Source organism: Oncorhynchus gorbuscha, linkage group LG11, assembly GCF_021184085.1.
Source record: "Oncorhynchus gorbuscha isolate QuinsamMale2020 ecotype Even-year linkage group LG11, OgorEven_v1.0, whole genome shotgun sequence".
NCBI classification, from domain to species: Eukaryota; Metazoa; Chordata; class Actinopteri; order Salmoniformes; family Salmonidae; genus Oncorhynchus; species Oncorhynchus gorbuscha.
The window spans coordinates 85,133,018-85,148,566 of NC_060183.1; the positions used below are offsets into that span (position 1 = coordinate 85,133,018).

At 46.8% G+C, this 15,549-nt stretch overlaps 1 protein-coding gene across 1 annotated transcript in view; it reads left to right on the forward strand.

Moving 5' to 3' along the window:
- LOC124047739 (sorting nexin-30-like) overlaps window positions 1-15,098 on the forward strand; it is a 78,831-nt gene extending 63,733 nt beyond the window's left edge. Inside the window, exons 5-9 of the mRNA XM_046368044.1 lie at window positions 1,375-1,564; window positions 2,314-2,513; window positions 5,898-5,990; window positions 7,598-7,750; window positions 15,018-15,098. Of these exons, the coding sequence (XP_046224000.1) occupies window positions 1,375-1,564; window positions 2,314-2,513; window positions 5,898-5,990; window positions 7,598-7,750; window positions 15,018-15,098 (717 nt within the window). The remainder of the gene's footprint in view (window positions 1-1,374; window positions 1,565-2,313; window positions 2,514-5,897; window positions 5,991-7,597; window positions 7,751-15,017) is intronic.
- Window positions 15,099-15,549: the final 451 nt, after the last annotated feature.

Here is a 15,549-nt window from a genome sequence, read left to right on the forward strand (position 1 = left end):
TGTGTTGTGGTCTTAACCTGCGTGTTGTGGTGTTAACCTGCGTGTTGTGGTGTTAACCTGCGTGTTGTGGTGTTAACCTGCGTGTTGTGGTGTTAACCTGCGTGTTGTGGTGTTAACCTGCGTGTTGTGGTGTTAACCTGCGTGTTGTGGTGTTAACCTGCGTGTTGTGGTGTTAACCTGCGTGTTGTGTTGTGGTGTTAACCTGCGTGTTGTGTTGTGGTGTTAACCTGCGGGTTGTGTTGTGGTGTTAACCTGCGGGTTGTGTTGTGGTGTTAACCTGCGGGTTGTGTTGTGGTGTTAACCAGTGTGTTGTGTTGTGGTGTTAACCTGCGTGTTGTGGTGTTAACCTGCGTGTTGTGTTGTGGTGTTAACCTGCGTGTTGTGGTGTGATGTTAACCTGCGTGTTGTGGTGTGATGTTAACCTGCGTGGTGTGGTGTTAACCTGCGTGTTGTGGTGTTAACCTGCGTGTTGTTGTGTTAACCTGCGTGTTGTGTTGTGGTGTTAACCTGCGTGTTGTGTTGTTAACCTGCGTGTTGTGTTGTGGTGTTAACCTGCGTGTTGTGTTGTTAACCTGCGTGTTGTGTTGTGGTGTTAACCTGTGGTGTTAACCTGCGTGTTGTGGTGTTAACCTGCGTGTTGTGGTGTTAACCTTAACCTGCGTGTTGTGTTGTGGTGTTAACCTTGTTGTGTTGTTAACCTGCGTGTTAACCTGCGTGTTGTGTTGTGGTGTTAACCTGCGTGTTGTGTTGTGGTGTTAACCTGCGTGTTGTGGTGTTAACCTGCGTGTTGTGGTGTTAACCTGCGTGTGGTGGTGTGGTGTTAACCTGCGTGTGGTGTTGTGGTGTTAACCTGCGAGTTGTGTTGTTAACCTGCGTGTTGTGTTGTGGTGTTAACCTGCGTGTTGTGTTGTGGTATTAACCTGCGTGTTGTGGTATTAACCTGCGTGTTGTGTTGTGGTGTTAACCTGCGTGTTGTGGTGTTAACCTGCGTGCTGTGTTGTGGTGTTAACCTGCGTGTTGTGTTGTTAACCTGCGTGTTGTGTTGTGGTGTTAACCTGCGTGTTGTGTTGTTAACCTGCGTGTTGTGTTGTGGTGTTAACCTGCGTGTTGTGTTGTGGTGTTAACCTGCGTGTTGTGTTGTGGTGTTAACCTGCGTGTTGTGGTGTTAACCTGCGTGTTGTGGTGTTAACCTGCGTGTTGTGGTGTGGTGTTAACCTGCGTGTTGTGGTGTTAACCTGCGTGTTGTGGTGTGGTGTTAACCTGCGTGTTGTGGTGTTAACCAGTGTGTTGTGTTGTGGTGTTAACCTGTGTGGTGTGGTGTGGTGTTAACCTGCGTGTTGTGTTGTTAACCTGCGTGTTGTGGTTTCTCCTCAGGACCTGAATAAGAGACAAGGCCTAGCCCTGCTCTCTAAGATGGGGGAGTCGGTGAAGTACGTGACAGGAGGGTACAAGCTGAGGGGCCGACCCGTGGAGTTTTCTGCTATGGGAGATTACCTGGATATGTTCACGCAGAAGCTGGGTACTATCGACAGAATAGCACAGAGAATCATCAAAGAACAGTCTGGTGGGTAACATAACTGTCTTGTTCATACTTCAAACTGTCAGACTGTCTCTCTGTGCTGGGACTCTCTGTCGGACTGTCTCTGTGTGCTGGGACTCTCTGTCAGACTGTCTCTGTGCTGGGACTCTCTGTCAGACTGTCTCTGTGTGCTGGGACTCTCTGTCAGACTGTCTCTGTGTGCTGGGACTCTCTGTCGGACTGTCTCTCTGTGCTGGGACTCTCTGTCGGACTGTCTCTCTGTGCTGGGACTCTCTGTCAGACTGTCTCTCTGTGCTGGGACTCTCTGTCAGACTGTCTCTCTGTGCTGGGACTCTGTCAGACTGTCTCTCTGTGCTGGGACTCTGTCAGACTGTCTCTCTGTGTTGGGACTCTGTCAGACTGTCTCTGTGTGCTGGGACTCTGTCAGACTGTCTCTGTGTGCTGGGACTCTGTCAGACTGTCTCACTGTGTGATCTCGGTCTGCTCTTCCCCTCTCTGTCTCTCTCTCTCTAAAGTACATTTTGGAGCCAAAGGATTATGGTCCATTCTACACCAGCTGGGTTTTGACTCTGCGTCCCTTACTCTTCCCCTGTGTGTGTGTGTGTGTGTGTGTGTGTGTGTGTGTGTGTGTGTGTGTGTGTGTGTGTGTGTGTGTGTGTGTGTGTGTGTGTGTGTGTGTGTGTGTGTGTGTGTGTGTGTGTGTGTGTGTGTGTGTGTGTGTGTGTGTGTGTGTGTGTGTGTGTGTGTGTGTGTGTGTGCGCGCGTGTGTGTAGAGTACCTAGCAGAGCTGAAGGAGTACGGTCCAGTCTACACCACCTGGGCGGCGTCGGAGGTGGAGCTACAGGGGCCTCTGGAGGGCGTGGCCAGCTGCATGGCTAACTGCTCCATCGCCCTGGACGAACTCACCCAGGATATGAGCGGAGACTTCCTGCCCGTGCTCCGAGAATATGTCCTCTATATCGAGTCCATGAAGGTAAGTCTGACCTCCAACACGTTCCTTAGTTCCAACCACATGTCTCCCATTTGACCCTGACCTCTGACCTCCAACACGTTCCTTAGTTCTAACCACAGCCAGGGACTTTCTCTACATATGACTCTGGTTCCACCCAACCCAGTGTTGTTTCAGTCACACCACTCTGCTAACTAACTAACTAACTAACTAACTAACTAACTAACTAACTAACCCAGTCATATTTCCTTCACATCACACTAACTAACTAACTAACTAACTAACTAACTAACTAACTAACTAACTAACTAACTAACTAACTAACCCAGTGTTGTCAGTCATCTCTCTACTAACTAACCCAGTGTTGTCTCAGTCACATCTCTCTACTAACTAACCCAGTGTTGTCTCAGTCACATCTCTCTACTAACTCACCCAGTCTGTTTTCAGTCACATCTCTCTACTAATTAAACCAGTCTTGTTTGTCACATCTCTCTACTAACTAACCCAGTGTTGTCTCAGTCACATCTCTCTACTAACTAACCCAGTGTTGTCTCTGTCACATCTCTCTACTAACTAACCCAGTCTGGTTTCAGTCATATCTCTCTACTAACTAACCCAGTGTTGTCTCAGTCACATCTCTCTACTAACTAACCCAGTCAAGAAATTGGGGAGACAAAGGGGGGGTATAAATAAAAATATACCTTTACAAAAATATTATTTACATAAGTATTCAGACCCTTTGCTATGAGACTCGAATTTGAGCTCAAGTGCATCCTGTTTCCATTGATCGTCCTTGAGATGTTTCTAGAACTTGATTGGAGTCCAACTGTGGTAAATCTATATAAGGTCCCACAGTTGACAGTACAATGTCAGAGCAAAAACCAAGCCATGAGGTAGAAGGAATTGTCCGTAGAGCTCCGAGACAGGATTGTGTCGAGGCACCGATCTGGGGAAGGGTCCCAAAACATTTCTGCAGCTTTGAAGGTCCCCAAGAACACAGTGGCCTCTATCATTCTTAAAATGGAAGAAGTTTGGAACCACCAAGACTCTTCCTAGAGTCAGGGAAGAAGGAATTAATCAGGGAAGAAGGGCCTTGGTCAGTTCCTCTGTGGAGATGGGAGAACCTTCCAGAAGCACAACAATTTCTGCAGCACTCTACCAATCAGGCCTTTATGGTTGAGTGGCCAGACGGAAGCCACTCCTCAGTAAAAGGCACATGACAGCACGCTTGGAGTTTGCCAAAAGGCACCTAAAGGACTCTGACCATGAGAAACAAGATTCTCTGGTCTGATGGAAACAAGATGGAACTCTTTGGCTTGAATGTCAAGCATCACGTCTGGAGGAAACCTGGCACCATCCCTATGGTGAAGCATGGTGGTGGCACCATCCCTATGGTGAAGCATGGTGGTGGCACCATCCCTATGGTGAAGCATGGTGGTGGCACCATCCCTATGGTGAAGCATGGTGGTGGCACCATCCCTATGGTGAAGCATGGTGGTGGCACCATCCCTATGGTGAAGCATGGTGGTGGCACCATCCCTACGGTGAAGCATGGTGGTGGCAGCATCATGTGTGGGGATGTTTTTCAGCGGCAGGGACTGGGAGACTAGTCAGGATCGAGAGAAAGATGAAGGAGCAAAGTACAGAGATCCTTGATGAAAACATGCTCCAGAACGCTCAGGACCTCAGACTGGGGCGAAGGTTTACCTTCCAACAGGACAACGACCCTAAGCACACAGCCAAGACAATGCAGCCAGAGCCCGGACTTGAACCCGATCGAACATCTCTGGAGTGACCTGAAAATAGCTGTACAGCGACGCTCCCCATCCATCCTGACAGAGCTTGAGAGGATCTGAAGAGAAGAATGGGAGAAACTCCCCAAATACAGTTGTGCCAAGCTTGTAGCGTCATACCCAAGAAGACTTGAGGCTGTAATTGCTGCCAAAGGTGCTTTAACAAAGTACTGAGTAAAGGGTCTGAATACTTATGTAAATGTAATATTTCAGTTTATTTATAGTACATTTGCAAAAATGTCTGAACCTGTTTTTGATTTTTCTTTATGGGATATTGTGTGTAGATTGATGGGGTATTGTGATGTCATTGTGGGGTATTGTGATGTCATTGTGGGGTATTGTGATGTCATTGTGGGGTATTGTGATGTCATTGTGGGGTATTGTGATGTCATTGTGGGGTATTGTGTGTAGATTGATGGGGGGGGAAACAATTTAATCCCTTTTAGAATAAGGCTGTAATCCAGTCTTGTTTCAGTCACATCTCTCTAGTAACGAACCCAGTCGTGTTTCAGTCACATCTCTCTACTAACTAACCCAGTGTTGTCTCAGTCACATCTCTCTACTAACTAACCCAGTCTTGTTTCTAACCCAGTCTTGTTTCAGTCACATCTCTCTACTAACTAACCCAGTCTGGTTTCTAACCCAGTGTTGTCTCAGTCACATCTCTCTACTAACGAACCCAGTCAGGTTTCAGTCACATCTCTCTACTAACTAACCCAGTCTGGTTTCAGTCACATCTCTCTACTAACTAACCCAGTCTGGTTTCTAACCCAGTGTTGTCTCAGTCACATCTCTCTACTAACGAACCCAGTCAGGTTTCAGTCACATCTCTCTACTAACGAACCCAGTCTGGTTTCAGTCACATCTCTCTACTAACGAACCCAGTCTGGTTTCAGTCACATCTCTCTAGTAACTAACGAACCCAGTCTGGTTTCAGTCACATCTCTCTAGTAACTAACTAACCCAGTCTGGTTTCTAACCCAGTCTTGTTTCAGTCATATCTCTCTACTAACTAACCCAGTCTTGTTTCAGTCACATCTCTCTACTAACTAACCCAGTCTGGTTTCTAACCCAGTGTTGTCTCAGTCATATCTCTAACCCAGTCACATCTCTACTTTGTTTCAGTCACATCTCTCTACTAACGAACCCAGTCTGGTTTCAGTCACATCTCTCTACTAACTAACCCAGTGTTGTCTCAGTCACATCTCTCTACTAACTAACCCAGTCTGGTTTCTAACCCAGTCTGGTTTCAGTCACATCTCTCTACTAACTAACCCAGTCTGGTTTCTAACCCAGTCTGGTTTCAGTCACATCTCTCTACTAACTAACCCAGTCTGGTTTCTAACCCAGTCTGGTTTCAGTCACATCTCTCTACTAACTAACCCAGTCTGGTTTCTAACCCAGTCTTGTTTCAGTCACATCTCTCTACTAACGAACCCAGTCTTGTTTCTACAGAAGAGGAGTTGAGTTGGAGAATTTGTTTTTCCTCCACCTTTCCACCTTTAAAAACAGATATTATACTATGATTTGAATAAGAAGTGTGGATTGTAATGATGAACAGTATGAATGTGAGAGTGGAATAGATATAACATCTGGTATCTTTCTGCTCTGCCAGGCTGTTCTGAAGAAGAGGGACAACGTCCAGGCAGAATATGAGGCCAAACGGGAAGCTGCTGCGCTCCGTAAAGAAGAGAGACCAACAGCCAAGGTTAGTCTAGTCAAAACTCAATGGGCCTTCGCCAAAAATAGTGCACTATATAGGGGGATAGGGTGCCATTTTGAGATCCATAGGAGCCTACAGCAATGTCTCTAAACCAGTTACCCGAACACAGACAAGCTTAAACTTAGACAGCTTAGTTTAATAGCAGGTCATAAAACTAATAAGTACATGTTTTTCTCTGTCTGGATCAGTTTTCCTCATACCTACAGTAGCTATGAAGAATGTGACATTCCTGAGCAGGCAAGCAACAAGTGTAGTTGACAGTGGTACAGTGGTAATGATCCAGTGCTAATTCTGTACTAAGTCAATGCTAATGCTAATGATGTAGGCTTGCAGTAAGTCAATGCTAATGCTAATGATCGAGGCTTGCACTAAGTCAATGCTAATTCTAATGATCGAGGCTTGCAGTAAGTCAATGTTAATGCTAATGATCGAGGCTTGCACTAAGTCAATGCTAATTCTAATGACCGAGGCTTGCAGTAAGTCAATGTTAATGCTAATGATCGAGGCTTGCACTAAGTAAATGCTAATTCTAATGATCTAGGCTTGCACAAAGTCAATGCTAATGCTAATGATCTAGGCTTTTCCCCAACCATTCCTTTAGCCCTTTTTAGCGTAGTGCTATGCCCATTGAAGCAGACTCCAAGCAGAGCCACATGTCCATAAAGCCTTGCTTCGAGCGCTACAGTATGTGTTCTTAGCAGTTTACCCATAGTGCCTTGCTTTGAGCGCTGCGGTATGTGTCCCTAGCAGTTACCCATAGTGCCTTGCTTCGAGCGCTGCGGTATGTGTCCCTAGCTGTTTACCCATACTCCCATGCTTATTTCTGTTACTTCTGTTCCCTGTCCTCTCTACAGCAGGTGCTTAGTTCTGTCCCCTCTCTACAGCAGGTGCTTAGTTCTGTCCCCTGTCCTCTCTACAGCAGGTGCTTAGTTCTGTCCCCTCTCTCCAGCAGGTGCTTAGTTCTGTCCCCTCTCTCCAGCAGGTGCTTAGTTCTGTCCCCTCTCTACAGCAGGTGCTTAGTTCTGTTCCCTGTCCCCTCTCTACAGCAGGTACTTAGTTCTGTCCCCTGTCCTCTCTACAGCAGGTGCTTAGTTCTGTTCCCTGTCCTCTCTACTGCAGGTGCTTAGTTCTGTCCCCTCTCTACAGCAGGTGCTTAGTTCTGTCCCCTGTCCTCTTTACTGCAGGTGCTTAGTTCAGTCCCCTCTCTCCAGCAGGTGCTTAGTTCAGTCCCCTCTCTACAGCAGGTGCTTAGTTCTGTCCCCTGTCTACAGCAGGTGCTTAGTTCTGTCCCCTGTCTACAGCAGGTGCTTAGTTCTGTCCCCTGTCTACAGCAGGTGCTTAGTTCTGTCCCCTGTCCTCTCTACAGCAGGTGCTTAGTTCTATCCCCTGTCCTCTCTACTGCAGGTGCTTAGTTCTGTCCCCTGTCCTTTCTACTGCAGGTGCTTAGTTCTGTCCCCTCTCTACAGCAGGTGCTTAGTTCTGTCCTCTTTACTGCAGGTGCTTAGTTCTGTCCCCTCTCTACAGCAGGTGCTTAGTTCTGTCCCCTGTCCTCTCTACTGCAGGTGCTTAGTTCTGTCCCCTCTCTACAACAGGTGCCTACAGACGTGGAGAAGTGCCAGGACAGAGTGGAGTGTTTTAACGCTGACCTGAAGTCAGACTGGGACCAGTGGCAGAACAACAAGACACAAGACTTCAGACAGTTACTCACTGGCATGGCCGACCACAACATCCAGTACTATGAGAAGGTAACTGCAGGAGACTACAACAGACCACTGGCTCATGTTATCAGGTGTCCATTTAATTCAGGTGGTAGTACAGGTTGCAAAGCAAAACGTTTCTTATTGATCCAATGTATTTTCAGTAATATCATCAAAATCAATTCATCATATTAGGTTTTTAGGCTCGTTGTGTCGTTTTTACCTGTCTATTAATTATTATTATTATTATTTTTTTAAATTTTCCTAAAACATAATTTGATAACGGTACTGTTGCTGCTTCCTGTTTGGGTGTCAAAGCACTGTTTTTCTTTCATGTCCAAATTCATAATCAATATGTTGAAATAAGTTCTATGTCTTGGTCTTCAACATACAGTAGCACAAACACGTGTCACACTTGTGATGACTTGTACTGTATTGAGCTAAAATAGTACCTGAGAAACATCAACATTTACCAAGTGGACACTCCTAAACCGGTATTGAATAGCTTGTTCTACTGTAATCAATAGCACAAATTAATCCCTCACGTTAATACAAAATATATTGACATTGTATAGAAATCATTGAATATTATAGTAAATATACAAATTGGACCAATGTACCGTTTGCTCTAAAAGACAAAACACAAGGAACTAACTAACTAAACTATACAACATATACCTGTTGATGCTGGCTTGCTTCTGAAGCTAAGCAGGATTGGTCCTGGTCAGCAGCATACCACCCTGCATACCACTGCTGGCTTGCTTCTGAAGCTAAGCAGGGTTGGTCCTGGTCAGTCCCTGGATGGAGACCAGATGCTTCTGGAAGTGGTGTTAGAGGGCCAGTAGGATGCACTCTTTCCTCTGGTCTAAAAAACATCCCAATGCCCCAGGGCAGTGATTGGGGACACTGCCCTTTGTTTTATTTATTTATCCGTTATTTTACCAGGTAAGTTGACTGAGAACACGTTCTCATTTGCAGCAACGACCTGGGGAATAGTTACAGGGGAGAGGAGGGGGATGAAAGAGCCAATTGTAAACTGGGGATTATTAGGTGACCGTGATGGTTTGAGGGCCAGGGTGTAGGGTGCCGTCTTTCGAATGGGACGTTAAACGGGTGTCCTGACTCTCTGACGTCATTAAATATCCCATGACACTTATCGTAAGAGTTGGGGTGTTAACCCCGGTGCCCTGGCTAAATTCCCAATCTGGCCATCAAACCATCAAAAAAAAAAACACAGCCATTTTTTCAGCCAAAGATAGGAGTCACAAAAAGCAGAAGTATAGATCAAATTAATCACTGATCGTTGATCTTCATCAGATGACACTCATAGGACATCATATTACACAATACCTGTATGTTTTGTTCGATAATGTGCATAAAATCTCAGTTTACATTGGCGCCTTATGTGCAGTAATGTTTTGATTCCAAAACATCCGGTGATTTTTGTAGAAATACTCATAATAAACATTGATAAAAGATACAAGTGTTATTCACAGAATTAAAGATAACGGGATCGATATGATGACAGCCAGTGAAAGTGCAGGGCACCAAATTCAAAACATAAATCTCATAATTAACAAACATACATGTATTTCATACCGTATTAAAGGTAATCTTGTTGTTAATCCCACCACAGTGTCCGATTTCAAATAGGCTTTACAGCGAAAGCACCACAAACGATTATGTTAGGTCACCACCAAGCCACAGAAAAACACAGCCATTTTTCCAGCCAAAGAGAGGAGTCACAAAAAGCACAAATAGAGATGAAATGAATCACTAACCTTTGATGATCTTCATCAGATGACACTCATAGGACTTCATGTTACACAATACATGTATGTTTTGTTTGATAAAGTTCATATTTATGAAAATATGAGTTTACATTGGCGCGTTACATTCACTAGTTCCAAAAACATCCAGTGATTTTGCATAGCCACATCAATTCAACAGAAATACTCGTCATAAATGTAGATGAAAATACAAGTTATACACATGGAATTATAGATATATTGTTAATGCTGTGTCAGATTTAAAAAAATAATAATAATAATGGAAAAAGCATAATCTGAGAACGGCGCTCAGAACCCAAAACAGCCAGAGGAATATCCGCCATTTAGGAGTCAACAGAGTTAGAAACAACACCATAAATATTCACTTACCTTTGATGATCTTCATCAGAAGGCATTCCCAGGAATCCCAGTTTGACAATAAATGACTGATTTGTTCCATAAAGTCCGTCATTTATGTCCAAATAGCCACTTGTTGTTAGCGTGTTCAGCCCAGTAATCCATCTTTATGAGGCACAGGCACTTCTTCCAGACAAAACTCGAAAAGTTCCATTACATTCCTTTAGAAACATGTCAAACGATGTATGGAATCAATCTTTAGGATGTTAACATAAAACATCAATAATGTTCCAACCGGAGAATTCCTTCAGAAAAGTTCTGGAACTCTGCCCCCTATCCCAAAAAGGTTAATCACGTAACTGTAATTAACGAGGAAGTCTGGGCACCAAGGACTAATTTAATTATAATTTTCCTAATATAACTTTTCAGATATTTTAATATTTGATCAATTAGTCTTCTGATTAATAAGTAGTTTAATCACCTAATAATAATTACAGAGTTACATTTACATTTAAGTCATTTAGCAGACGCTCTTATCCAGAGCGACTTACAAATTGGTGCATTCACCTTATGACATCCAGTGGAACAGTCACTTTACAATAGTGCATCTAATCTTAAAGGGGGGGGGGGTGAGAAGGATTACTTTATCCTATCCTAGGTATTCCTTAAAGAGGTGGGGTTTCAGGTGTCTCCGGAAGGTGGTGATTGACTCCGCTGTCCTGGCGTCGTGAGGGAGTTTGTTCCACCATTGGGGGGCCAGAGCAGCGAACAGTTTTGACTGGGCTGAGCGGGAACTGTACTTCCTCAGTGGTAGGGAGGCGAGCAGGCCAGAGGTGGATGAACGCAGTGCCCTTGTTTGGGTGTAGGGCCTGATCAGAGCCTGGAGGTACTGAGGTGCCGTTCCCCTCACAGCTCCGTAGGCAAGCACCATGGTCTTGTAGCGGATGCGAGCTTCAACTGGAAGCCAGTGGAGAGAGCGGAGGAGCGGGGTGACGTGAGAGAACTTGGGAAGGTTGAACACCAGACGGGCTGCGGCGTTCTGGATGAGTTGTAGGGGTTTAATGGCACAGGCAGGGAGCCCAGCCAACAGCGAGTTGCAGTAATCCAGACGGGAGATGACAAGTGCCTGGATTAGGACCTGCGCCGCTTCCTGTGTGAGGCAGGGTCGTACTCTGCGGATGTTGTAGAGCATGAACCTACAGGAACGGGCCACCGCCTTGATGTTAGTTGAGAACGACAGGGTGTTGTCCAGGATCACGCCAAGGTTCTTAGCGCTCTGGGAGGAGGACACAATGGAGTTGTCAACCGTGATGGCGAGATCATGGAACGGGCAGTCCTTCCCCGGGAGGAAGAGCAGCTCCGTCTTGCCGAGGTTCAGCTTGTGGTGGTGATCCGTCATCCACACTGATATGTCTGCCAGACATGCAGAGATGCGATTCGCCACCTGGTCATCAGAAGGGGGAAAGGAGAAGATTAATTGTGTGTCGTCTGCATAGCAATGATAGGAGAGACCATGTGAGGTTATGACAGAGCCAAGTGACTTGGTGTATAGCGAGAATAGGAGAGGGCCTAGAACAGAGCCCTGGGGGACACCAGTGGTGAGAGCGCGTGGTGAGGAGACAGTTTCTCGCCACGCCACCTGGTAGGAGCGACCTGTCAGGTAGGACGCAATCCAAGCGTGGGCCGCGCCGGAGATGCCCAACTCGGAGAGGGTGGAGAGGAGGATCTGATGGTTCACAGTATCGAAGGCAGCCGATAGGTCTAGAAGGATGAGAGCAGAGGAGAGAGAGTTAGCTTTAGCGGTGCGGAGCGCCTCCGTGATACAGAGAAGAGCAGTCTCAGTTGAATGACTAGTCTTGAAACCTGACTGATTTCGATCAAGAAGGTCATTATGAGAGAGATAGCGGGAGAGCTGGCCAAGGACGGCACGTTCAAGAGTTTTGGAGAGAAAAGAAAGAAGGGATACTGGTCTGTAGTTGTTGACATCGGAGGGATCGAGTGTAGGTTTTTTCAGAAGGGGTGCAACTCTCGCTCTCTTGAAGACGGAAGGGACGTAGCCAGCGGTCAGGGATGAGTTGATGAGCGAGGTGAGGTAAGGGAGGTCTCCGGAAATGGTCTGGAGAAGAGAGGAGGGGATAGGGTCAAGCGGGCAGGTTGTTGGGCGGCCGGCCGTCACAAGACGCGAGATTTCATCTGGAGAGAGGGGAGAAAGAGGTCAGAGCACAGGGTAGGGCAGTGTGAGCAGAACCAGCGGTGTCGTTTGACTTAGCAAACGAGGATCGGATGTCGTCGACCTTCTTTTCAAAATGGTCTGCAGAGAGGGAGGAGGGGGGAAGGGGGAGGAGGATTCAGGAGGGAGGAGAAGGTGGCAAAGAGCTTCCTAGGGTTAGAGGCAGAAGCTTGGAATTTAGAGTGGTAGAAAGTGGCTTTAGCAGCAGAGACAGAAGAGGAAAATGTAGAGCGGAGGAAGCGAAAGGATGCCAGGTCCGCAGGGAGGTGAGTTTTCCACCATTTCCGCTCGGCTGCCCGGAGCCCTGTTCTGTGAGCTCGCAATGAGTCGTCGAGCCACGGAGCGGGAGGGGAGGACCGAGCCGGCCTGGAGGATAGGGTGCATAGAGAGTCAAAGGATGCAGAAAGGGAGGAGAGGAGGGTTGAGGAGGCAGAATCAGGAGATAGGTTGGAGAAGGTTTGAGCAGAGGGAAGAGATGATAGGATGGAAGAGGAGAGAGTAGCGGGGGAGAGAGAGCGAAGGTTGGGACGGCGCGATACCATCCGAGTAGGGGCAGTGTGGGAAGTGTTGGATGAGAGCGAGAGGGAAAAGGATACAAGGTAGTGGTCGGAGACTTGGAGGGGAGTTGCAATGAGGTTAGTGGAAGAACAGCATCTAGTAAAGATGAGGTCGAGTGTATTGCCTGCCTTGTGAGTAGGGGGGGAAGGTGAGAGGGTGAGGTCAAAAGAGGAGAGGAGTGGAAAGGAGGCAGAGAGGAATGAGTCAAAGGTAGACGTGGGGAGGTTAAAGTCGCCCAGAACTGTGAGAGGTGAGCCGTCCTCAGGAAAGGAGCTTATCAAGGCATCAAGCTCATTGATGAACTCTCCGAGGGAACCTGGAGGGCGATAAATGATAAGGATGTTAAGCTTGAAAGGGCTGGTAACTGTGACAGCATGGAATTCAAAGGAGGCGATAGACAGATTGGGTAAGGGGAGAAAGAGAGAATGACCACTTGGGAGAGATGAGGATCCCGGTGCCACCACCCCACTGACCAGAAGCTCTCGGGGTGTGCGAGAACACGTGGGCGGACGAAGAGAGAGCAGTAGGAGTAGCAGTGTTGTCTGTGGTGATCCATGTTTCCGTCAGTGCCAGGAAGTCGAGGGACTGGAGGGAGGCATAGGCTGAGATGAACTCTGCCTTGTTGGCCGCAGATCAGCAGTTCCAGAGGCTACCGGAGACCTGGAACTCCACGTGGGTCGTGCGCGCTGGGACCACCAGATTAGGGTGGCCGCGGCCACGCGGTGTGGAGCGTTTGTATGGTCTGTGCAGAGAGGAGAGAACAGGGATAGACAGACACATAGTTGACAGGCTACAGAAGAGGCTACACTAATGCAAAGGAGATTGGAATGACAAGTGGACTACACGTCTTGAATGTTCAGAAAGTTAAGCTTACGTAGCAAGAATCTTATTGACTAAAATGATTAAAATGATACAGTACTGCTGAAGTAGGCTAGCTGGCAGTGGCTGCGTTGTTGACTTTGTAGGCTAGCTGGCAGTGGCTGCGTTGTTGACACTACACTAATCAAGCCGTTCCGTTGAGTGTAATAGTTTCTACAGTGCTGCTATTCGGGGGCTAGCTAGCAGTGTTGATTACGTTACGTTGCGTTAAAAGAACGACAATAGCAGGCTAGCTAACCCAGAAAATCGCTCTAGACTACACAATTATCTTTGATACAAAGACGGCTATTTGTTAAATAGGTCTTCAGTTTTAATGATGCCAAAGACACGACAGTCTCCACCTGTTGTATTTGATTTGATTTGAATGTTCTCCGTCCCTACTAGTGTTTCAGTGCAGCAGGCTGAATGTTCTCCGTCCCTACTAGTGTTACAGTGCAGCAGGCTGAATGTTCTCCGTCCCTACCAGGCTGAATGTTCTCCATCCCTACTAGTGTTACAGTGCAGCAGGCTGAATGTTCTCCGTCCCTACGAGGCTGAATGTTCTCCATCACTACTAGTGTTACAGTGCAGCAGGCTGAATGTTCTCCGTCCCTACGAGGCTGAATGTTCTCCATCCCTACTAGTGTTACAGTGCAGCAGGCTGAATGTTCTCCGTCCCTACTAGTGTTTCAGTGCAGCAGACTGAATGTTCTCCGTCCCTACGAGGCTGAATGTTCTCCATCCCTACTCGTGTTTCAGTGCAGCAGGCTGAACGTTCTCCGTCCCTACTAGTGTTTCAGTGCAGCAGGCTGAACGTTCTCTGTCCCTACTAGTGTTTCAGTGCAGCAGGCTGAATGTTCTCCATCCCTACTAGTGTTTCAGTGCAGCAGGCTGAATGTTCTCCGTCCCTACTAGTGTTTCAGTGCAGCAGGCTGAACGTTCTCCGTCCCTACTAGTGTTTCAGTGCAGCAGGCTGAATGTTCTCCATCCCTACTAGTGTTTCAGTGCAGCAGGCTGAACGTTCTCCGTCCCTACGAGGCTGAACGTTCTCCGTCCCTACTAGTGTTTCAGTGTGTTAACACGACCATCTCTGTGTGTTTCAGTGTGTTAACACGACCATCTCTGTGTGTTTCAGTGTGTTAACACGACCATCTCTCTGTGTGTTTCAGTGTGTTAACACGACCATCTCTCTGTGTGTTTCAGTGTGTTTCAGTGTGTTAACACGACCATCTCTCTGTGTGTTTCAGTGTGTTAACACGACCATCTCTCTGTGTGTTTCAGTGTGTTAACACGACCATCTCTCTGTGTGTTTCAGTGTGTTAACACGGCCACCTCTCTGTGTGTTTCAGTGTGTTAACACGACCATCTCTCTGTGTGTTTCAGTGTGTTAACACGACCATCTCTCTGTGTGTTAACACGGCCATCTCTCTGTGTGTTTCAGTGTGTTAACACGGCCATCTCTCTGTGTGTTTCAGTGTGTTAACACGACCATCTCTCTGTGTGTTTCAGTGTGTTAACACGACCATTTCTCTGTGTGTTTCAGTGCCTTGCAGCGTGGGATCTCTGTGTGTTCCAGTTTTTAACAGGACATCTCCACAGGAGACAGAAATCAGAGGAAGATTGACCATCTCTCTGTGTGTTAACAGCTCTCTCTGTGTGAAAGTGGACATAACATCTCAAACGACCATCTCTCTGTGTGTTACCATCTCTGTCACACACAGACACAGATACTCTCTGTGTGTTACGGGAGATTACCTGTGTGTTAATGGGCTTTTGGGTCTACAGACTGAAGTTTTCCTTTTTAGTTTTGGTGTTTCTATTTGTGAAACCCAGTCAGTCGGAACGTCCCATCCTGCCTGCTGGGCATTGTCTCACGTCAGGTAGCACAACGGCCGCCTGCACTGATCTGTCTGATAACTTGCAAACACTCATGGGATAGCTAAAAATAAGTTTGGTTAACACGCAATATGCTGTGCTAACATTCCTGTGTGTTACGATCTCTCTGCTAAACGAAGCCTCTACATCATCTGAAAGAGTCAGATTTAATCTGACCGAAATATCCATCTCCTGTGTGT